Raw genomic sequence first — 24,567 nt, 5'->3', positions numbered from 1 at the left:
GAAAAGAGAATAGAAGATTATAGAAAAGAGCTTGCTCTCTGGACAGATTGAATTTGAGTAAGGGAATCTGGATAGAGTAGCATATGTGATACTTTATATTAAAGGTATTTTTTTTTTCATTTGCGTATATTCAACCATGTAAAGGTTTTGCCACCGGGTGTTCAGCACATTTGATGGTTTTTGTTAGTTTTTGGGAGCAGGAATCATTAAACTTCTTTGCACCCAAGTGCTATCTTGTCCATCATTTGTGGCAAAAAGAGACCCATTTTTAAGTTATTTTTTTAATTACTTCCACCCTTGTCTGCCCATACTCAGCACTGCAGTGTGACACTGCTGAACATTTTTATTAAGAATTTTCTCCTTTTTTTCTAACTAAAAGGCTCTTAATAGGCGATCAGTTTACATTATAATGAACAAACACAGGCAGGAATGACAAGGTATCAAACAACTTCTACAATTAGTATTTGATCAAAAGGTTATATTTCCTCTAACACACAGGAATGAGGTGTATACTGAAACTTCCAAATTGGGACTGCATTGATACCAATAACAACCCACTTACAACTGAGAGAACATGTAAAACCTTTCCTAAAATTGAAGATAATAAAGCAGCTTTCCTGTGCCTGTGAGCACTTAATTGTAGCAAAACCTAGAAGACATACACTAGCAGTTCCACAAGAACAGGACTAAGAACTATTGTTGGTGGAGTTGCTGATGTTTAGCTGAGGAATTGAATACCTGGTCATTAAAAACCCCATGGCATTGAGACTAAATATGTTAAACTGGGAGTCCTGCCTACAATTCACTTTGGGTTTGGTCAAATGTGGTCTCCCTAATTTTCCCCCGTAATTCAACTAGTGAAGTTATCTCTCACATCTCTACCTGATCTGCTGTGTAGTGAGGCTTCTGGCAGAATGATCACTGTATGATTAATGTGGGATCTGCACCTTGATTGATAAGAGTCCAATCATATATTTAAAGCAGCCTGGGATAATTTAGGGAAGAAAAGCACTGTAAAAACTCAAGGAAAACTAGTAGCAGTGGTGGAGGTAGCTGTAGAAATACTGGCAGTTCCAAACATGTATGTAGCTTTTTTCAGATAGTTGCTAGTAGCCAATTAGTCTAAGGACCTCATACTATAGTTTCTTTAAAAAAGTAAGAGTAACAGCTTTGATAACATGGCTCTTTGTTCCAGACCCCCACAACCCTTTATGTAAAAAGTGTTTCCTGTTTTAGTTTTAAATGCACTTCCACATAGCTTTTAGTCTGGTTTGTGTTTGGCTGTTGTAGAAGTCCATTTCGTTAACCTTATCAGTGCCTATGAGAATTTTGAATACAGTTCTTGAATGAGGTGCTCTTTTAGTCTTTGTGAGAGACTAAAAAAATATTGTTCTTTTATGGTGTCAGTGCACTGCAAGTCATTCCTCCGAGCCTGGAGATGTACCTGCTTGCTCTTCTCTGGGCTGATTCTAGAGCAGCAATGTCTTTTTTGTATTGTTGTGACCAAAACTGACTATAATAATCTAAAGGAGGTCTCATTAGAGAATTGTGCAATTGTAATGTAGTATCCCTTAACTCTATGCTTTGAATATAAATTAGACTGTAGTTCTCATGCACATTCGTTTTAGTCTCCTCTGATTAATGTCATACTTTTTTTTGCTTTCAATTGCGTACTCCCAATGATTCCAAACTAAGCATTCTCTTAATTTGTCACTTTTGTTTCCAGACGGTTTTTGATATGCATTTTAGTACAACTACAACTGTAGTAGTCTGAGAGGTAAAACAACACATTTTGGCCATGGACTAAAATAATCACCTGGATCCCTGAGCTATGTGACAATGCTACAGAATTAAACAGGCTTCTCATTGATGAAAATTACTGGTAGTTAAGACAATCCTGCAGAACTACTGTGTGTAGCATGAGCAACTGAACTGGGATATCAAATAATATTGGCAACCTTCATGAAATGATGATATAATTTAAAATACTAAACCTTTCATTTTTAAACCATTCAAAAAATAAACACTAATTGTTAAAATGTGACTTGATCATGCTTTCAGTTATATATTTGTTGTTTCTTTATTTTATTTTTCATTTATTATGGTCTTGTAACCATTTTGACAAAACATCTATACGCAATTCCACTTTCGCAATTGCTTTTGATGAAAAATATTACATCACAAGCTGGCAGCCTGCTATTTTTAGGGCCAGCCTGCATTTCGTTATGTAATGACGACTAAAACCTCAAGCTTATTTAAAACGCTCCACTTAATATTAATCTCAATAGATTTTAATAACATATATCATTCATGGGTGCCAGGTTCATTCTGATTTGTACTTACATGGCTATTATGGCATAAGCATGCATAAATACAAGAATGTGCTTGAGCAATATATTTGAAGGAGATTAAAAGCATTATACATTACACTTTAGGCAGTTAATGGATAATATAAAAAATCATATGGAACTGATGTTTTTTTATTAATTTATTAATGTATCATGTGAGCTTAGTGTAGCTGATTGCCTTTTTTGCAATGTCTTCAATGAAAATACCATAAGGCAAATGTTGTTTTCAGGAGCAACAGTGTAGAGCAACCATGAAATTAAGCAACAAGGAAATGGCGAAAATAAGTTTTAGAGTACAGAGAAGAGGGGACAACATACAGTACAAGAAGACTGACAGGAAAATGGGTAGACTAACAGTTTTCATACCACATACAGTACCAAGTGAAGCATAACACCCATAACATTGTAGTTAATTTCTGCAGAGCTTATTTGATGGTGGTTTAGATTTTTTGTACACAGTCTCAAATATTTTCAAGAATTTAGTGCTGCAAAAAGGTCTGTCCTCTGTAATGCACCTCAGTTATATTAGCAGATGTTTAAAGATCACCTTCAGTTTTTGTTAGTAGTTATTTTTACAAAAGGAAAATCGGAGAATAAAAGAGTTATTAAGGTCGAAGGATCTTATTATGGGGATCAGTGCAGAAAACAAACAGATTATTACATCAATGCATTGTAGCAAGCCATCAGCAGCTGCTCAGGCAGGGTAGAACACAGTTTTAAAGATCTGGCATCGCTGCAAGACCTTGTGTTGCTGTAATTGTCTGCAGTTCATTAGCACTGTATTTAGATTTGACTATCACAGGTCAGATTCTGCTTCTGGTCACCGATTGCAGCAGTGCTGCTGACAACCTGATGGCTGGTATTAATTTCTTAATTTGCAATTTGTATTGCTACATATTGTTTTATTTTATTGTGTCTGTAATGTTTTGCTGTCCAAACTGGAGTCTGTTACAGTTTTCTTAAAACCTGTCTCCTACATAGTGACTCAACTTTTGAAGGCACCTTTTGAACTGACAGCAGGTCCCATGGTCACAGGTTTGAGCCTGGGTCGTATCAGTAGCCGATTGTGACTGGGATTCCCCAAGTGGTAGTGCAGAATTGGCTGTGCACTACTACAGTTATGGGGGAATTAGCTTTTTTTGCTCTCAGTGACACAGTGACCCCTTGTGGCCTCCTGGGGGTTTGCAGGCATGTGGTACTTGCGAGGTACTGTAGGTGCCTCTCCTCCATTGGGCACTGATTCTCTGGTACAGGGCTGTAGTGCCTGTGATGTGTTCAAAGATGAGTGGCTCGAGGGTGGACAGGACAGAGGAGTCTGCCTACACTTCCTACACTGCATGGGTTGTAGCTGCAGCACAAGCTGAGATGTGAATAATACTCAATGTGCTATTCCAAGTTGTAAGGCTATAACAAAAAAAAAATGGTGATGGAATTGTTCTCTAAAATAACTGGTGACGGTTTTGATAGACATTTCAGTGTCTTTAGTTCTGTGAACAATAGAATTGCACCACCCCTAATCTGAGAAAATTTTCCAAATAAAACTGGAATTGCCAAAATCTTGAAATTAATGAAAAATGGGTTTTAATACAGATCCTGTATTTAACTAGTTTGCATGTTAACAGGAATCCAAGGGTGAAGGTTGTTCACCAAAATACGAAAAATGCGTTCAACAGCACTGGACGCCAATTACATAACCTCATTTCAAATAATGTTTAGTATTTCAACCCTTCCATGAAACAAACAAAAATGTTCTGAATTGTTCAACTGATCAGCCAGCTAAAACTTCAACGGGAAAAATCATTAGAACTGTTAGCTCCGCAACAGATGTCTCTCCTGACTTTCAGCATGCAGTTTCAAACCTTTAAAGGCGCAAGTCAAGCAATACAACAACATTCATCTATCTGTTTTCTAACTGCTTCATCCAAATTAGGGTTACAGGGGAGATGGAGCCTATCCTGGCAAGCAGTGGACTCAAGGCAGGATACAGCCTGGACAGAATGTCATTCTATCACCCAAAAATATACAGTAGATATCTAAACTGAATATACAAACTGTATTTATTTTATTTCTATACATTTGTGGACTTTTATCTTCAGCATTAACTTAGAGAGCATCAAATGCAGAACAAACATTAGTGATTTGGAAGCATCACTTCAGAATATAACTTTATAACTTTAGAACTTTAGCACCAAGGAGCAAAAAGAGCAAAATTGCTCTGTAGAAACATGCATTATGGCTAAGAACATGTTTCCATTAGACATATTTGGTGTTACTGGGAGTATTCTTTTTGCTCTTGCTCTGTGTCTTTTGGTCCAGCAAAGTACTATTCAGTGCCAGTTCTCCACCATTAGCAAACAAGCCAGGTTAATCTTTGGCTGGAAGAAAAGAAACTGTCTCACAAAACATTTCACATGCAATGGTAATGCTGGTTTAAATCCTTTGACATTTAAGTATTGGCTTGTAAGGGATTTACTTTGTGTAGAGATAATCTTTGTTTTGTAATTTTCATTTAATTTTTACATGAAATTCCCATGCTGTTGGAATTATTGTTAGGGATTTAATCTACATCTGCATGATGCAACACTAATAAAATGTTTATTTGGGGGGCAAATTCTCTTTTTCCTATCTGCACAGACATAAGGGGCCACGGGCATTGCTAAGCCCACTTGCTGAACTGATCAACAGGATCAATATCCTCTATAGCTATGTACTCATAAACAGGTCACAGCTCATGCTAACCACACCTTTACTTGCTTGGTTAGTTCCAGACTTCAGTTTGAAATATCCCAAGGCTCAATATATATGGCACTGATTTCTTCTTCAAGCTGTCACATGAGTATCACATGCTAAAAGAGAACAGCCAATACTGCAACAAATATGTTGTTTTGGGGAGCTCTGTTAATTCCAACAGATCTGTACTAAATGCTAGTGTGGGAATTGTGTGGCTACTCATACAATTAAGTTGTTAACTGAAGATTTTGTACTGTGCAACAGCCCCTGTGCAAATGTTGGGTTGTTTTATGATGTCATCAACACTGAATGTAAAAAAATCAGTTAATTATGCTATTTCAAATTGAAAGCAGGTTAATAATCATCCTTAATTTTACTGTTTTACCCTCAAGTACATCAACAAGTGGTTGCTTGCATTGTAGAGGAAAGCATTGTGGTTTGGGAATAGTCCTACAAATTCATGTTGCATGCCGTAATGCTTCATGACAGTGGTGATTATTATAGTTATTGTATTAGAATTTGATAATTTTCAGATAGGTTAAAAGTCACTAATGCAGAAAGCCACAGATGTTTTTGCAGCATTTGAAGAATTTACCATACTGAACATGTGTTTATTTCTTTGAAGAGTGGAGAGTTCTCACTTGAGAGTATACCTTCTAATTCAGAATACGTTTGGCTTAAAGGTTATTTAATACATTGCTCTAACTTTCGGTTCAACTGGTAGATAAAATAATTAAGAGCAGCGTTTGAAAGTCTTAACAGTAGTCTTTTTTAACGCTGGCGTGCCTGTTCCGTTGACTGTTGTAAAGGCTGCCTGTGGGTTTCTACGGAGGATTCCTCGCTCAAGTCCCGTGGGCGGAGACTCATAAGAGTAGATCTGAAACATAGTAGCTGCGGCACTGCTGCTCAGACCAGAGTTAATCAGATGGTGTTGCTCCGTGACTGAACTAAGTTATGAGCTGGACATACCTGCTGCGAGCGCGGAATACTCGCTGAAATGCTGAAAGATGAAATCGGCAACCTTCACGGCCTGCACACTTATCTGGGTGGACCCAGTTAAACAATAAAACAACTTTTCTGTTGCCTATGCATTGCTCGGAATTAACAAGCCGTACGACACTTCTTTAAGCAATGGACGGAAAAGTTTGCGTTAGGTTCGCTACTGGTAAAAGCAATGAAAGCAAGACCTCTTCGGACTCGGATACCCTTTCGGAAGGCGAAATGAAGCATGTTTGTCCTGATGCTACACATGATAAGGATGTTAACAGTAGCTGTAGCGACTCTTGTTCAGACACCGAATCGCAAGCCAGAACCGAGAAGGAAAGCGAAAAAAGAGAAATGAGGGAGAGCTTGGGAAACGGGGGTTCTGGAAATAAGGAAGATCCCATCGAAGAAGAAGAAGACGAAATGGTAATTTATATTCAATTAGCATATTTTATAATTGCGAACAAACCAGTGCAAAAGAAGTGCATTGCTATTTTCTAGCATCGTCTCGGGTGTGTGGGGTGGGGCTTAGACAGGTGAGCTGTGATTTCTAAAGCAATGCAAATACTGTATTGTAGTGAAATAAGTAAATAACTCTGAGAACAAATGGAATCAAACAAATATCTGTTTCAAAGTCCGTGAAATGTCTTGCAGTGTTTAAGGAATAGCGCTTTCATTATTAGATGGGGTATTTATAACTGATCACCAGGTGGTGTATGGAGTGGTGAAGGTGTTCTTGTCGCATACAAAAGGTGCTTTTCTCCAGCGTTTAACTGAGGGGTTCTAGGCTGCTTACTATCTGCAAGTGAAAATTTTAAATTAAGTCCCTTTTCATATACCTAATATTTAATGACAATAACCAGCGAGCCCCTTATTTAGGTAGCTGAGCGAAACACCACTCCTACTAGGGAACACAAGATAAGTGGTGTTTTTATGTTTGTGGTTTATTGGATATTAAGTAACTTACGGCTCAATCATTGCCAGCTCCATAGTCTTATCACTAAGGTCACTAAGCAAGTGTTAGAGAATTGCTATCGCCTATACCCGCACTAAAACATGATGACTATACTGTAAATCATGGCAGTATGTGCAAGATTACAACAAAGCAGCTTTTTCAACTGTTAATTGTGCTTTCGAAGTGCTTTCCTTATTTTATGGAAACTTGCAAGTCCGTTTTTGCTCTATGAATTCGAAGAACTTAAGTAATATTATAGAAACATGGGGTGTTAGCGTAGCGCTTCGAAAAGGTTTATTGCTGTTAGGATTAACGAATGGTTAAAAGTTACAAAATTCAGTATTTCTTTATTGATTACAAAAATTGTAAGCTTGTGTGCATGTTTTAAAACAACATTGCTGAATGTGGGTAGTCATCAACAATGAATGTCATTGTAAAAATTCCAGCTGTCTAGTATTATTAGTACAGAATTTATCGATGTCTTAGGTATACCTTTTAAGCAGCATTAAAGTTGACTTTTAATTCAGCATTTAAAGATAATTCTAGCAGATTTGACATCTTTGGTAATTTTTTAACTTTTATTGTTGAGAACTGAACAACTGTCACTTTGTTGTTGTGGTTGATTTGTTCAATTGGTAGAACACCTTGGTTTAGTAAAATTTCTGTTGAAGACCCTCTTCAGTTTAGTGATGTATAAGTAGTGATCCATAACCACGAATATGTTCACCTGTCATAACAGATGAATTTCTGTCCTTTGGGATATTAACCACAAAAGTCAGCATTGTTATTGTATAGTGGATATTTAAAGAGCAAGTGGTGTACTGGGTCTGTCTTTTCTCTTGTGTTCTTATCATGCAAGTCTCTATAGACAGATTGCTGTGATACGCATAATCCCAGAATATTTTGCCAGTGATTATGGATTTTCATCATGAAGGAAAAAAATACTTTTGTCCTTTGCTAAGTCCAGTTCACCAAGATTCTTTGTATGGTTTCTCCAGTGTGCTCAGTTGTGGAATAAGTTATGTTTAGTGGGGCCTCTTTGTCATAGTAATTAAAAGAACACCCCATCTTATGTTTTCAAATGTCAAAAGAAAATTGTAACAACAAACAAATAGGAATCTTTGGAAAGGAATAACTATTTGGACTGTTCAATTAGTGAACTGTTTTCACTATAATACTCTATTAGAAGAATCTTTAAAAAGAGTGGTGTTTAAATTAGCTGTAGAAAACAATAGTTCATAGTGGAGATCTGCTAATAACAGGTTTGTATGTCCCCGTGTTGTTGTATGCAGTAAATTAAGTAGAGGCATCAATACACACTTGAGCTGATCTTGTACATGAACTGGCACAAGCATGTTTTCAGGTTTGCGCTATTTCATATAGGTCTACTCAAACATAGAGAATTATAATTTACCATAAAACACAAACAAAGAAAACAGTTCTTATTCTTTGCTTTACTACATCTGATAAATTGCTTTTGAATATTAAAACCCATTTAAATGAAAAGCTGGGTTTCTTTTTTATTCAAAAGTTTCAAAAGGAAGTGCAGATGTAATTGGCAGAAAACGTTTTATTGGAGTTGACATAATGTATATTTTATAAACTTATGTTTCATTAGGCTTCTTAGGGTTATTTTTTGGGAGATCTTTAGTACCATTAGAATTTGCTCTAGAGATAAGCTTTGGTTCTCCAATTAGTATTTTGTACATTATTTGGAATAGCCTCTGAATTTCAAAGTTGTTTTTTTGGAAATACTTCAAAAAAGGTATGGTGTTGGCTTTAAAATGCAAATATAAATGTTTTGTTTTTTCTCTTCACATTTTGGATTGCATGACTCCAGCTTTATCCTCTACTGCCACCCTTGAGAGTGGGAAGGTAGAAGCTAATGAGGTCTAGTCACAACCTCTTCTGACCCTGTACTCTATTGTATATCATTGTACTGTGAGTGGCACAGATATTAAGCCTCTTGAAGATGCATCACATTCTATGGGTTCTCTTCTTGATCCTACCAGGTGGCTGTTAAGTGAAACATTTTCTTAAAAGAGAAAATCGGAACATCATTCTGTTATTTCTAAGCCAAGATTAGTAGCCTACTACAGTTGAATTTTTTACCAGAGATTTGAATCATTGACATTTGCACTTAGAGTAATGAATCTATCGAGAGCTGTCAAAGGGGCCATGCGTTATCCTCTATGTCCCGTACAGTTGCAGGTTTAAACTTTAAATCTGATCATAAAACTTGAGATTAAGATTAGAGGCAAAAGAAGTGATGATAAAATTGTTGCAAAAAATAACGAGCAAACGTGTTTCTGATACATGGCACTACTGCCTCAGTATATACTGTACAAATATGAAGTTATGGTCAACTTTTACTGTACAGCCTACTCAAGGTGAGCCATTGACTGACTCTTTGAACATAAGAGCATAAGAGCTGTTACAATCAGGCCATAGCTACTGTAGAACTAGCTTGTTTAGTTGCTAATACAGTAGCTAAAGGATCAAGTATCCACTTTGTGAGCGTGGCAGTATGTTGGAAATATATCAAATAAAGAAAGAAATCTTCCACAGTTCTGCCTGTACATATCCCCGATTTTATCACATTTGACTGTATTATAAATTATATCTATTTTGCCTTTACTTAATGATGTTACAGACTTTCCAGGCTCTTGTACCTCTGCAGGTTGTTGGATGTAACTGTACTGACTACAGGAGTGTTTGTAACATTGCTACCGACTTGCTTGCTTTGCTGACCTAAATTACTATATCTTTATTTCCTTTCGTTATTCTTGTTACCAGATACACTGACGTCAGTTCAGATTGCATACAGCACAGATGGTGGTAACAAAAGAAGGTTCCAAGTATTATTTCAATGAATGAATCAATGGAAAAAAAAAAACCCTTGACATAGCTAAAGCTCAAGCTTATAGTTTTTATAGATTTTTACTCAAGTCTGTAAAGGTCAAGGTATTGTATACAATATTATACTTTACATGGAGTCCAAAGCAGTGATTGTTTTGGTCTGATAAGAAAACATTTTTTTTAAGTGCACATTGTTCTTTTCGTGTCTTATTACCTGTACTTTGGAACATGTGATGTGAGATTAAGAGGAGTAAATAAATTGATAGCTGAAAACATGAATTTGGGTGATTGTTAATACAGTGTTTTCTGAACACCATAAATCATTCCTTTCTCAAATGTGGACTTGACTGTTTAATCTGACCTTTAGTGCCCTTTAATTCTACCTCAAACACATTAAAGTACTGTGAAGAGTTCAGGTTGATCAGTATTGCATTTTGACAACTCATTAAGCCACCAAGCAGCCTGAGTTACCCAGGAAGCATGATGCAATGTGATGGGACTGATAGCTTTCTGAACTCCTTCTAGCTCAAAGGTGGTAATATCTATGATATATGGCTTTACCCATACTGTACTATGAATGTAGTTCTTCATGTGTTTTCTGGTGATGCAGCTCAAATGTGTAATTTAATAAAGCACAGAAAAACAAAACAATGGACAAACAACCATTAAATTACACCGAAACCAAGTAAAATAGGCTGGTTATCACTGGTTTTCCTCGAATAAACTGAATTCCGCTAGTTGTCAGCATCATTATAGGTTTGCTATTGACAGATGTGGAAAACAATTCCTTGTGAACAGGCTTCAACAGACAACGGTGCAAAATAAATAAATTAATTAGTAGTAATGTATTTGTCAAGGAAAGCTATCTGTAGTAAGTTCACACTACAGGAAAGCTTTCATTACTTTTTGGTCATTGAATTTGTGGACCAATCAGTCTTAATTTTGGTACTTATGGTAGAGCTAAAGTAGAAGTTCACTAGAATTGTTATTGACAAAAATGAAGGAACAATAAGGGCAGCTGATAACTAATGTTTACAGTACATTATGACATACTTTGTTTAGCTTTCCATAAAGTGTTTAATTTAATCCATCATAAAAGGTTAATTTTTAATGGGAAAGCAGTGGGGTAATGTATGCACATGGATTGAGAGATGGTGAGTGAATTGGAAATTCATATTTGGGCTGATATCATCAGTGGTGTGTCTCAGGGATCCATTTTACCCCTGTTACTTTTTCTGATTACTCATATCAGTTTGTTTGGTATAGTTAAACTAGTTAAATGTGTAGATGATGGCAAAATTGGGTAGTGTGAATGCCAAGCACTAGGGAACTACAACAAGGCATAAACAAAACCATGGTTTGGAGTGATTCTGGGCAAATGAAATTTAACATTGATAAATGCAATGTGGTCCACATGGGTAGCAGGAACATGCAATAAATACTGTATGTCTAATTCTGAGCAGCAGTAATTTATGCATGAAAGAAACCTGGGTGTTTATATAAATTCTTTTTATGTCCTCATTGGGACAATGTTGGGAAGCAATACAGAAGCCAGCGATATGTTTGGGTATAGAGCACTAAATGTGTTGAATAAGAGTATAGGGGAAGTTATGGAACAAGTAAAGGTTTATTCCATGCTGAAAAGAGAAGAAAGAAAACGCAACGTTTCGGCTGTGGAGCGATCTTTAGGTGTGAGGCTCCACAGCCGAAACGTTGTGTTTTCTTTCTTCTCTTTTCAGCATGGAATAAACCTTTACTTGTTCCTTTGCAGCCTACGCATGCTGACGCAGCTACCTACTTGAACTACTAGGGGAAGTTATGCCCAACTGCTACAAAGCACTACAAAGATCTCTTTTAGAATTTTCTTTTCAGTTTTGGTTACCAAATCGCAACAAATATAGCCTTAAAAAGAGTTCCAAGAAGAGCAAAAAAGATATATTTCTGGTCTCCAGCTTTGTTATATACAGACAGGCTAACGATACCAGTATATTTGTCTTTGGAAAACAAAGAAGATTAAGAGATTTGATTAAATTACAGTGTTTAAAATTCTAAGGCCTGTTGTGAAGGTTAACTGGGGCACTATTGCAGACTCGGTAGCAGAACTGGACACAGGTCATTTCATTTTCATTTAGCTACTGATGGGCCTCTGGTTTTGCATTCTTTCTTGAGTGCAGATGGTCTTATTAGCCACCAGTACACCAAAGCCACCATTTCACCCTTGGGTTTAAAGGACACGGTTTTCCTTATCTTTCTGCTGTGACCTGACGAATGTCTGCCCCCTCATATTGTTCGTTTCTAAAAAAATTAAATAAAGTCTTTCTTAGGGGCCTTTGTGGAATTTCATTTTGAGAGACTTGGTTTGTGCATATCATTTTCTTTCCTATATCCTAGGCTAATTTACTGTGAGATCTAGTTGGGCTATGTCAAGATTTGCAATTGGAAGTATTGTGGAGAATTTAGTTTCAGTATTTCTCATGCTGTAGACTCTTCAGACTGTATCTTTACTGTATCTTAACTACAATTATATGTTTTAAAAAGTTTAATGAAATTCATTTTATAGTAGCAACTGTCAAAAGCCTTTGACTCCTAGGCTGTAAGCCTTTCTTATCATGCACTGTTTATGAGAGTTATTCAGATGGTACTATTTAGTTGCGTCCTTGATGGTGTGCTCAGCTTTTTTTGTAGGTGTTTAAAGGTCCAGTTGCTACATTGAACCAATTTACTTAGTTTTTGACTTATCTGATTACAATTTGCCTGTGTCTGGTGTGAACTTTTACAAATGAAGTAATAGAAATGTGCTTTCAGAATGAAAGCCTGCAAAAAGCAAGAACTTAAGAACGGTTTATATGGCCCTGCTATCTCTTTTTTCAGTAGTTGAAAATCTAAGAATCTCATGAAGGCAATTCATAAAGGAAGCCAGGGTTTTAGTAAAATATGGTTGAGCAGTTTATTCCATATTTTCACAACCCTCTTCCTGTTTTCAGCTTCAAATGCACTTCCATGTAGTTACTTCTTGTGTTCTCTGGTTAACTGTATGTTTCACTGTTGGTTTTGAAGAAGCCCATATGGTTGACTTTGGAGCTGTGGTAGCTCAGACGGCAAGGGCGTCTAGCTCCTGACTGGAAGGTCCCGGGTTCAATCCCAGGTAGGGGTAAGCGATGTAGCTTGCTCTAATTACTTCCAGACGGCTTCCAGGTCCCCTCAGCCTGCTTTCCAAATGAGTTCTGGGGGTTAATCCTTCCGGGGGTAATAGGCCGGCCGGGGTGTGATGCTGACCACATCACCTCCACCTTCACCTTCAGTATTGGATGGTCAAGAAAAATGGTGCCCTTGCCCCCATTCCCCCATGGGCCTTTATGGCCTGAAAAGGGATATACCTACCTACCATATGGTTGACTTTGTTTTGAATACATGAAGTAGATCCCCACACAGTCTTCTCTGTTCAAGACTAAAAAGGTTGAGTTCCTTTATCCTGTCAGAGCAGGACATTCATTTGAGGCCCACAACTTATCTGAGTGCTCTTCTCTGGATTGATTCCAGAGCAGCAATTTACAAAAACAGAATGGGTTTTGTTGCACTGTAACAGCAACAGTAGATAGGATTCTAGATGAAGTATTACTATTACATTGCACACTGTTGACATGGTATCTATTGTTTTAAAGTCTATTATTTTAGTTATACCAGTAGCCAAGTGTTCCCAACATGTATAGATGAAGACAGTTTGTCTTAACTAAATGGTCTCAGTTAAACTAAGTTTAAAACTAAGTTAAACCCGAATTATAAAATAACCAAAGGGTAATCTAAGAACAGATGCATGATTTTGGTTTATCATAGTGCAAAACTTGCCAATTTTTTGTATCGTAATCTTTCTAATTTTTTTTTGAACACTTGGTGTGACAAGACATTGTTACCATATATAATCTATTGGTCATGTAACATATTAAAGTTTAAAAAAGACATGTCTTAAGCAGATTGTGCAGCATTACTCACAAATCCAATTCATCACTCAAAAGCTGGAGGTTTTAAAGGTAGATTGGTATATACCTGGCCCATCCAGGATGTATACTGCCTTGCACCCATTGCTTGCTGGGTTTGGCTCCGATGCCCCCTGTGACCCTTTACAGGATATAAAGGATAGAAATGGATGGATGGGTGTATATCCATGTATATTTTTTCTTATCACCGACTTCACGTATTTTCCCAGTGTGAGACTATTGACTTTTTCAATCCTGCCTAATCTCAGTGCTGGGACGTGGCTATAATGCTGAATTCTACTGCTTGACTATAGCCATTATGTATACATAAATTGTTAGCTACAGTTGCTTACAGCTATAAATTCCTGGCAAAGACAGTCACAAAATATAAAGACATCCATAGTTTATAGTAATTTCTGATTGTTTTAAGCAAAGTGTTTAAAAATGGTACTATATTTAAAAGTGAAACTGTCACTTACATACTGTATTACACCAGTCAGAAGAAACAGTATTTAAAGGCTTTTTCTTTTCTAATGTGATAAGAAATACTATATTAAAAGGTACTTTTATTTATTTTGTGATATCCTGGCACAACCTTAATGCTATTATAGTATATAAAATATGCTGATAAATTTTGACTCCATCTGGAAAAAGCTTTAATGGTCTTATCATGGTCAGAAACTTTGTATGCAAGTTTATGCGTTCGGTATTATGTTATTCTATGGCTGTTACAAGATGATTTATAAAGAAATTTTGTGTGGATGAAGGTTTTCTTTTTGTGTAATTTTACCACTCTCAGCTCAAGCAGAATTACCTGTATTCACAAGATATTACAAAAGAAAGTGGAACAATGAAATAATGAGCATGAATTGATTTTTAAATTATACAGAAAATTGCAGATGTCTGTGAATGTAAAGACGGGAGTCTGGTATTTTGTTTCTGATTAATACATTTCTGTGAAATGTCAGAAATCAAAAAACTTATTTTGTGATAGTGTAATTTTGGAGTTCAGAAACTGCAAAATCATTCATTTTTACCCCCAATTTTGTATAATTTTCTTCTTTGATAAATCTACTTTTTAATGATTCAATACAAAACCAAAATGGAAGGTGTTCTAGCATTCTGTAGAAAAGATATTTGATTATGGAACTGGTTGAAAAGGATTTAATTGCACTAGAATAAAATTACGGTACTGCAGCTTATCAATAAAGTCTTCAAAGAACCCAAGTACCTACAGGACATTTATCACAGGAAACCAGCCATTTTGAAATCTAATATTAATTCCATTTGTTTGTACGTACTGATTAAATAAAGTTGATTTTGTGATAAAGGAACAAATGGTTAAAGTAAAAGTATCACTGCAATCAAAACGGAAGATTTCAATTATTGCATGCAAGTGGCTGGATTTGTTTGTTAGTTAAAAATGTGGTTTTTAAATTTGCAAATGAACTTAAAAATATCTTCTCAACATAATGAATTGTAAGAGTGACCAACCCCCTTTTTATGTATATATATATTTCACGTCCACTCATTTATACAGTACCTTATATTTGTGTGTATTCTGTTATAGAAGTTCAAAATGCCGTTGAAAAATAAGACCTCACAAATGTAACTCAACATTTACCCATGTTATTCACTGGAGTACAGTTCTAATGCATCTTTGTTATTCTATTTTCAGCTTGTATCCAATACACAGTATTTTCTCATTGGTCTGTGAATACTGAATTTTATGTGACATTTCACCTAGTGTGCAGTTCATTTGTACACCAGTCATCTTAATTTGAAGTGGCTACCTACAGCATGATAGCTGCGCATAGTAACATGCTTCCTAATCCTAATATGCCCTGCTTGCCTAATATTATGAGATCTAGTCCATTTCCATTTTCAAGATAGATATTAAACTGTAGCACAAAATGAACTCATTTAGTGTCTTCTTTAATTAGATTGTGGTATGTTCATTTGGGATTTTTTTACCCCTCTAGAGTTGATAACTGACGTAGATTTTCTGGAGAAACTGCACTGTACACATACACAGCATGTTATCATGGAATTCTGTTCAGAGAGCTTTAAATTACATTGTGTGTAGCTGAAAGTTGATAGATGGCTGAAATATTTAATGCTTTTGTAAAGTTTTTTTTCCAGAGATTTTTTTGATAAATCACATTAAGGACTTTCTTCTATTGTGAAATACTGTTCACAATAGTTGGCATTTTTGCAGTACCTCTTAACCTCACTATGATGCATTTTGTATAAATAGATTAAAATATACAGAAATAAATGTCTGTCAATCTTTTGTAATGCTTTTCTTGTCAGTGTTTTGCATTTTATTATGTTAAGCCACGTTAATTTATTTGAGGACATCCTGAAACACTTAATGGAAAAGCAGATCTGCTGTATGTACTAATATATTAATGTAATGTACAGTTTACCATATGTGAATTGAAACTTTAAGGCTGATATGTAAAGCTTTGTGTTCAGTGTAGAACATTTACTGTCGTCTCTGTACACTGCCTTTTATTGTATATGCGTTTTATTTTTACATAATTTTTTAAGTGGATGTAAAACTTCAGTTCCCAAAATCTAAAAATGGTTTCGCATAGTTAAAGGCAAGAAAGCATCAGAGTTATAAAATGAGACATGAGACATTTATTGAAGCATTGGTGATCTTGAATCTTTTTTATGTTTTACTGTAAATGTTTGAAATTAATGAGCATGAAAAAAAGAGGGTAAAAACCCTCGGCCTTTTGTATCTGCAAAACCTACCCATTTAAAATATTAATAAAGGATAAGAGTGTAGCATTAGAACATTCTTAAATAGCTCGCATTGTATTTTGATAGAGCAGGGCTTCCCAAAAGGGATGTCCGGGGTCACTCAGTGGCTTATTTGTTAAGGAGATTATCTTAAATCCATTTAAGTCTCTTCTTACTGCCAGGGTGGTCATGCCATGATTTTTTTAAAATTCTTTTCCTGCTTCTTGCTGTGAATTGTGGTTTCTTGGCCTTATTTTAAGCCAGAGGAGGCCATCTGAAACCAGGTATGGCACTGCTCAGGAACATTGCAAGTCCTGGCTGTGCTTCTTCTGAAGGCTATAAGGTAAGAATGTGGAGTGATGGGTGGAATTGTACGAGGCAGAAACTGTATTAATGTCTTACCCTGGTTCTGGTTTAAAGGTCTCACTCAGACACCTTGAAAGCATTGGACAATAGTTGAATGAAAATGGACTAGATTATGTGGTGCTTCACCCAAGATCCTAAAAGGGATATTCAGTTTTGGCTATATCATGATACTTAATGGGATTTCACGGGCTATGTGTTTTGAAATTGATAAATTCCAACAGGTATGACTGTTGATCTATTTGCTGTTCATAATAATGCTATGCAGCAGTACAAATGAAATATGTATTTACAACAAGGGAAACAATATAATTGTGGTGTTGAAGTATTTTCTGTATTCATCTATCGAATGCAAAAAAATTGTTGATGTTGCATGTAAATATTTTGTGAATCATTTTTTCCAAAAATTGGTAAAAGGTAGAAAATGTTTGTAATTATCTGTGTGTGCTCTATAGCAACTGAAAATCCTTAAATGAGTAGAAAAATCTGAATCAAGAGCCAGAGTCTCTCCACAGTGTGGACTGAGTTTGTTTAATTGTTAGCTCAGGTAAGCAGTATTGAAACTTCCACACATGCAAAAAAATGTTTTGTCTATCATTTTCATATATAATTTGCATACAACCAAATGGGGCTTGTTTTCTTTTACTGTACAAAGCATTTCTATTGGTTGTTGAAAAACATTGTGTATTATACTTATTACAAATTTATACTGAAGGAATGGATGTGCTTCAAATCTCAACTAAACAGTAAAATCTGACAACTCAGATAATCAGTATTAAATGAGGTTTTCCTGAATTCCTTCTTCATTGTGTAAGTAGGCAAATTTGGAAACTTGAAAGTGTTTTCTACAATATTTAGTAAATGTATTTGCTGTAAGGCAGAACTGTTAGCTAATGCATTTTGTGACAAAAATACAGGAGCTCTTGCACTTATCCATCCAAGAACAGTGTACATTCCCACCATTTTTGAACATGACCTTGTTCATTTGGTTCAATTCCTCTGGTATAAACAAGAAGAGAGAAAAGCCTTCTTCTTAGAAGAGAGACCAATGGCCACTATAAGGAAAGTGACCTATGTCTAGTGATTTTTATCTTGGATAATGTGAAAGCTTAAATGAATTCAGACATAGATTGAGGGATTTTATTCAATATTTATTTGTAAAAAAATGGTTAATCAAGCTCAATATTGATTTTAAGTTCAAGCTTAAATGTTGCAATAGTAACCTTTGCTATCATCTGAACATATACAAGAAAATGTGAAGCCTGTCTGTGTTTAAATCCAAATGCTACACAAACTTCAATTAGAATGCAGAAGTACATATTTCAGGAAAACCATCTGTTGAGGAAAAAAATGTGAAACAATGAAGTCGCCACATTTCATTAAACTCGTAGAAAAAGGATGTGAAAGTATGATTTTGTTTTTGGTGGTGTAATATGTATATGAGCCATTATCACATGATTGTGATGACATCCTTCTCAGCAACTTTCTGATGAATAAGACTGGCCAATGTTCCTGGAAATATTGATTATTCATCAATACAAATTTTAGGTCTTTTCAAATTACCTTTATTTAAAATTAAAAACGGTTCACTTCAATTTTCAGATTTCTACCTTTTCAACAATTTCTGCCTTTCATCCTACAGCTTCCCCAGTGTGGGGAAAAAAAACATCAGAAGAGAAACCTGTTCATTCATTATAGTTAGGTGTGTGGATGATCTGTGTCATACTGTATCAATAGATTCAATTCTTCCAAGGACATATGGGCATAGTACAATGCACACGGATCATGTGGCCTGCAACAGCAGAATACAAGCTGTGCTTGAGAAATCCTTGTGTAGTAAAATAAATATGTATGCAAACCTTTTGAAAACATTAGCCATTCTATGAAAAGCATTACCAGTGCTAAATTGTAGGACTTTTCCTTGTTTCATGAGTTCTGTCTTTGTCCTTGCAGTGACGACTCTTTCACATGACAAGAATTCTATTTGATAACTATCGGGACACACAAGTCTTGGGATGTTTTTCAGCTAGCGGATTCAGTTTAAACCACAAAGGAGTCTGGCTCTCTTTACTGCTTTTTTTTCAGTAATCATTTAGATTAACACAGGAAGCAGTCTCCCATTGAGAGTATCAGAGCACAGAGTTCAAATCCCACTAGGGGCATTTTAGGAGGATAATGCATCTTCACTTTTACCATAGAAATCCGGTGTCCTTAACTGATCCAAATAACGGCCAAATTGTAAAAGGTTCTGTTGACAATGTTTGAGAGACATTAATTTTTGAACTAGAGCTGGATTGATCGGGGCTGTTTGAGCATAAACATTCCCCCCAACCTCTGAGAGAAGTGTGGGATTTTGGTGGAAGAGAAATCGGGAAAGCAAGTTGAACAGATGCAATGAGGTGCTCCATATGGTATGTAATGGACCCTGAGAAACAGATACGGGAATTCCAGAAAATCTTTAGGGGTATGTGAATATATAAATAAATAAAAATTTGACAAATAACAGCTCACTTCCCATATGCTTTTAATTCCCAATTCCTTTTGACATTCCTTTCTCTCAACCCCAATATTCTGTGAAGAGCTGATGGCTTTCAGGGGAAATAATTTTCCCACTATAAGGACAATAGAGAAAGGTTATGCAATGTAAAAGCCTTATGTAGTTGAGTAATCATGGTGGTATTTGAGTAAATGCATCAGGTTAAGAATACTAGTCTCTAGCCAGGGATTTGAGTTTCTCTAGCATAATATTATGCAAAGTGGAGTGGTGTCCTGGGTTTTCAATAATATTCATCCTAATTAAATATGCAATAGATTCTTGTAGTCTGATTAAAGATCTGCATACCCATTAGTAAGCATTTTCTTTGAATATTTCTATATAAATTTTGCATTGCATGTTTGCATTTCTTATTTCTTGAGCACACAAAAAGCGGAAAGCAACCAGAATTAATTCCCTCATAAAATATAATTCCTGGCTCCACCATAATATATTTTTCTCTTGTTTTTTTTTTCCAAGAGCTCAGTGCATTTCTTGTTAATTGCTTGTGAAAAGTGGCGCAGGGTTATTTCTTGTCTGTTTAAGTCTCTTAGTTTCACGTTCTTAACAGAGCAAATGTCAAGAGCCTCACAAAGACTAGTAGAATTTTGTTTACGGTTTCATTTCAGATCATTTTGGAGTTTGGTTACCAGAAGATAGCATTTTCTTTTGAATAGTGTGTTCAAAACATAGGGCATTTTGTGTTGGAATGTAACGGATTAGAAGGTATCATTTCAGAACCATAGCTTGGAGTCACATTTTTTTTTCTTGTATCTTTCCTTTCATATTATTTCTACAATGAAACAGGAGGATATTGGGGATATTATCTTAATGATCTTTTTTTTTCACTGCATTTTCAAAAAGGGTATTAGAATAATAAAATATGCTCAGTTTTGTGTTGGTTTCAGAGAACTGTGATGTAAAAGTATTCTTTGATCTGCTTAGTTCAGTTTTGATGTTTATAGAGTAAATTTGTCTCCGTGGGTATATTACATCAGAAACAAAACAGTTTTCATTTATTAGATGTATTTATGATATTAATTTAAATGAGGCTAACTACATTTTTCTCTTAAAAATCGTGCATCATTCAGTGTTTGAGTTTTAATTATTGCTGTATTTGGTGCACTACAAGAGATTAATTCTGAAAGGGGTCAGGAAAAAAAACAGTTTAGTCTCAGACATTGCAGAAATCTGTTTACCAACTTTGAGCGACCTGACAAGTTATGTTTGTACTTTCATAAATAATCTTTGTTAGTAAATAAAAAAAAGTCTTTCATTCTTGATTAAATAAAGATCCTGTGGTCTGCCATTTCAAAGTGGTTTACTGCTGTCTTTGCTTTCCTGACCATCGCCATTAATTACATCTGGCTATTTTTAGTTAAAGTGAATGCAGTTCCATTTAAAGCACTAAGTAGAGGCCACGAGTGCCTTTAGTGTGAGATACAGTTCTGAGCCTTTTGCTTTCTAGTTGTGTAACAGCATTTCATACCTAAAAGAGGACGTTTGTGGTGGAGAGCATACAATAGCCCACTGCAGGTTGTGTGAAGTACAGCAGGAGATGGTGCTCAAAACAAAACCAGTGGTAGGATTTATTTCAATGGGGTGACCTGTACCTAGCAGGAGTGTTATAACCCAATTCATCATTCTAGTGGTCTGGCATCAGATTGCCTTCCTTGTGCTGAGCCAAGCCTGCATGTCAGATCTTGTAAGTACTACAAATTAAGATTAGCATAGTTTAAAGAGTATTTAACATGTTACACTAAATACTGTTCTGAGAAACCATCCAAGAACAGAAGAGGATTTACTGTTTATTGCTAATTGTATCAGACACTCCAGGAATGTGAACAACAAAATTGGGTAGTGTTTGTGGATTCCAGTGGTATCCAGCAGCATTTACTTTCCTTAAAGGATGCAATAATTACTTCTTTACATTTTTATAGCACTTCTCCTCACAGAAGATCGCATATGGGATGTGACCCACTTTATCCATCCCTGTGAGTGATGCATAGCATGCACTAGTACTGTAGTTCCACTGATCAGAGGTTAGAGAATTGGGAAACTGCTAAAATCTGTTCTTATTGCCTTTATTTTTTTATAACACTTTCGAATAAAAAAGATACTCTTTCTGGGTGTTGTGTTTTCTCACTTTCTCACTGTTCTGTGTTGGTGTGATTTGCGATTTACTGCTTGGGCAGGGTTATCTCCTGACAGGTTCTTACTTCAGATTCCTGAACTACAGGACTCATCCTGCCCTTCCAGTGAGTGGAACTGCCAGCGGAGCTACAGGGGAACTTCAGGTTAACAAAGCATTTAATTTAGTAATAACGCACTCTGTCTCTCTTGAAATTGACTTTGCAATTGACTTTTAGGGTAATATGCGGTGATTTATATTTCATCTTTTGCTACCAAAACAAAGGTACAGATTGAATTAATGAATTGTGTTTAATCAATAAACAGCACGTAATGAAAATGCTGCAGGGCTGCCTTTAAGCCCGCTGTCTTATTTTAATTAAGTCTTGCACGGCTGCTTCTCAGCAGTACAGTCTGCTGTGTGTAATGAGTGTAAGCAGCTTCAGTGTAAAGGTTTCTTTTGGAGGCTTTTCTTTACATGGGGCAGCAATTCAACAATACAGAGATCCTACCATTGATTGTTTGAAACAGTGTGACATAAGTTGGCACCAGGCATGATCATTTTGCTTTTGAAAAAACTTTTTCAAAAATAAGTTTGGAGATCAGTCTAATATTGTTCATTAATCATAACCCCTAAATATTTAGTTAGCAGCCTATAGATGTAATCCTCTTCAGAATCAGTTTAGTTCAGTACAGGGCTACGGAGAGTTAGAGCCTAATCCAGGCAATGAGTTCAAGGCAGGATACACCCAGGATGAGGTGCCAGGCCATTGCAGGTAAAAAAACACACATCCGCAGGGGAGGGCAATTTAGAGTTTCCAATTAACCTACACAGAATGTTGTTGGATGCTGGGAGGACACCTGAGCACATGGCGATAACCCACACAGCCATGGAGAGAACATGCAAACTTCAAACAGAGGATGCCCCAGGGCAGACTCAAATCCAAGACTCAAGGGCTGTAAGGTTCCTGGTCTCCTCCAGTTTGTAACTTATGTTCCTTTTGTAAATCTAACTCGGCAAACACCTGCTGGGAGTAGTCTCCAGTAGTAATGGGCAGACTCATGTTACTGTAGCTCCTGTGGCCAGAGGCTATTTTTATACCAGTGCTGCAACAGGACTGGCAAGTCTGGAAGAAAAACCCATCCGCACAGTCTTAGGAAAGATGTCAGCAATCTGGCATGTGTCACGTCCAGGTGCCATAGTTGTGAGTTTCCTCCCCATGCAGGTTAACAGAGTACAGGGATTTGCTGTGGTTGACTGTCTTTCAAGTTCAACATGAGTAAATGACGTTAATTTAAAAAAAAAATAGGCTTTTGTAGTTGTAAGAATAAAACTAATGTTTTTTTTTTGTTGGTTACAGCCAGTTTGAAACTGAAAATTCTTTTAAATATTAGAAACCACAAGCACGTTTGTAAATAAAATCTAAGACAAGTTTATCAGCATGTATAAAATATAAAAAGTATACAGTATTATAAATCCATGATGTATTCTAAATAAGCAATATGGTTAATCTGAGTTAATTATGATATAAACCTTTTAAATTAATATTGATTTATTTCTGTATTAATACACATCTCCTGTCTATTGAGGTTGTAGCTCTTGGTCGTAGTTTACATACTGTATCAATTGAAATGGATTTTCTGTCTCGTAGTACACCTTGCAGGGATAAATGAACTTGATCCAGTTTTCTGTGATTTTTGTTCCTGCCACCATTTTTTCAATACTGCATTACCTGAAGGGATTAAAGAAGCTATTTATTGAGATTTGTGAAGTCTGTTAATTTCCTTTCCCTGTACATTATCTGAATTTTGGATATACAAAGACAATTCATAAAAACAAAAATACAATTTTCTAGTCTGGGACATCTAATCACAATTGCTAGAATATTTAGTCAATGGTTTAGAAATTAAATCAAGAGATGTTATGTTTAAAATTACATAATGCACTACTAAGGACTCTTGTAGAATATTGTGTGCAATTTTGGTTGCCATGTGGCAAAAAATATATTTCTGCTTTGGAATCATTTAAAAAAAAGAGCTGCCACACATTCAAGAATTTAAAACAACCTCCTGCTCTGACAGGGTAAAGGAACTGAAGCTTTTCAAATGGTCAAATTTGATGCAATGTGTGAGCCCTTTTTGTATAATGTAATAGAAATTGGCTAATTCTCTGGAGAATTGTATATAGTATGGAGTATGCAGTATATAGGCTTGGATTATGTATTTTAGCAAAAATATTAATTTTACTCGTTGGGTAGCATATCAATGTATTTGTCTGTTTTTTTGTGCTGTAGTGCTCTGATTTAATTTTTTGTGCAGGTCCTCTTGTTTTGTCAGCACCAGGACAGACACTGAGAAACACCCAGCCTTCTTCCTCTTTTTGCGCTTGTCAAAATACAAAATGATTGCTGCATTTTAATGTGGCATTAGAACATTTTCTGTTACTGTTACTGTATTGAACAATCTGACTAGACATGCTGATGATTTAAACATCATTAAGATAATATGTTTCTTCTCTTGATTGCCTTTTTACAGTATGGCAGTGTAAAGATGGTTGTTAGACTTCTCAGAGCTAGTTTGAAACATTGGGAAAAGCTGGAATTACAAAGTAATTCTCAATAGAACAATTCAGAGACTTAGGGATGTAATGAGATGTCATTTTTCGTGACATTTAATGAAATCACTCATAACAGATCATTAATAATGAAACACTTGAGCAATTTAATTGCATGACGCATTTGCATTTGGTGTAAGCAAGTTTCTTTGGTTTTGTTAAGCAGAATCTGAGGTTGGAGATTGTGTGTAATGCAGGGCAGGCAGAGTGCATTGTTAAAATGTGAACATCTCATTTTAGGATTCCCTGCAAGGTGAATTGGGTTAGGACAACTTGGTCATCAAAGAATGCATTACCTGGGAAAGACAATTTGATTTCAGGAAATC

At 35.9% G+C, this 24,567-nt stretch overlaps 1 protein-coding gene across 3 annotated transcripts in view; it reads left to right on the top strand.

Moving 5' to 3' along the window:
- The first annotated feature begins 6,035 nt into the window (after nt 1–6,035).
- Nucleotides 6,036–24,567, top strand: part of mast4 (microtubule associated serine/threonine kinase family member 4) — a 199,723-nt gene continuing 181,191 nt past the window's right edge. For all 3 annotated transcript variants that reach the window (XM_088911334.1, XM_088911333.1, XM_088911341.1), the window contains exon 1: nt 6,036–6,488. In XM_088911334.1, coding sequence (XP_088767460.1) covers nt 6,210–6,488 — 279 coding nt within the window. In that variant the 5' untranslated portion in view covers nt 6,036–6,209. The remainder of the gene's footprint in view (nt 6,489–24,567) is intronic.

This window comes from Atractosteus spatula, chromosome 3, assembly GCF_055471065.1.
Source record: "Atractosteus spatula isolate fAtrSpa1 chromosome 3, fAtrSpa1.hap1, whole genome shotgun sequence".
Lineage (NCBI taxonomy): Eukaryota > Metazoa > Chordata > Actinopteri > Semionotiformes > Lepisosteidae > Atractosteus > Atractosteus spatula.
The sequence above is the reverse complement of the archived record's forward strand: the minus strand, read 5'-3'. Positions and strand labels throughout refer to the sequence as shown.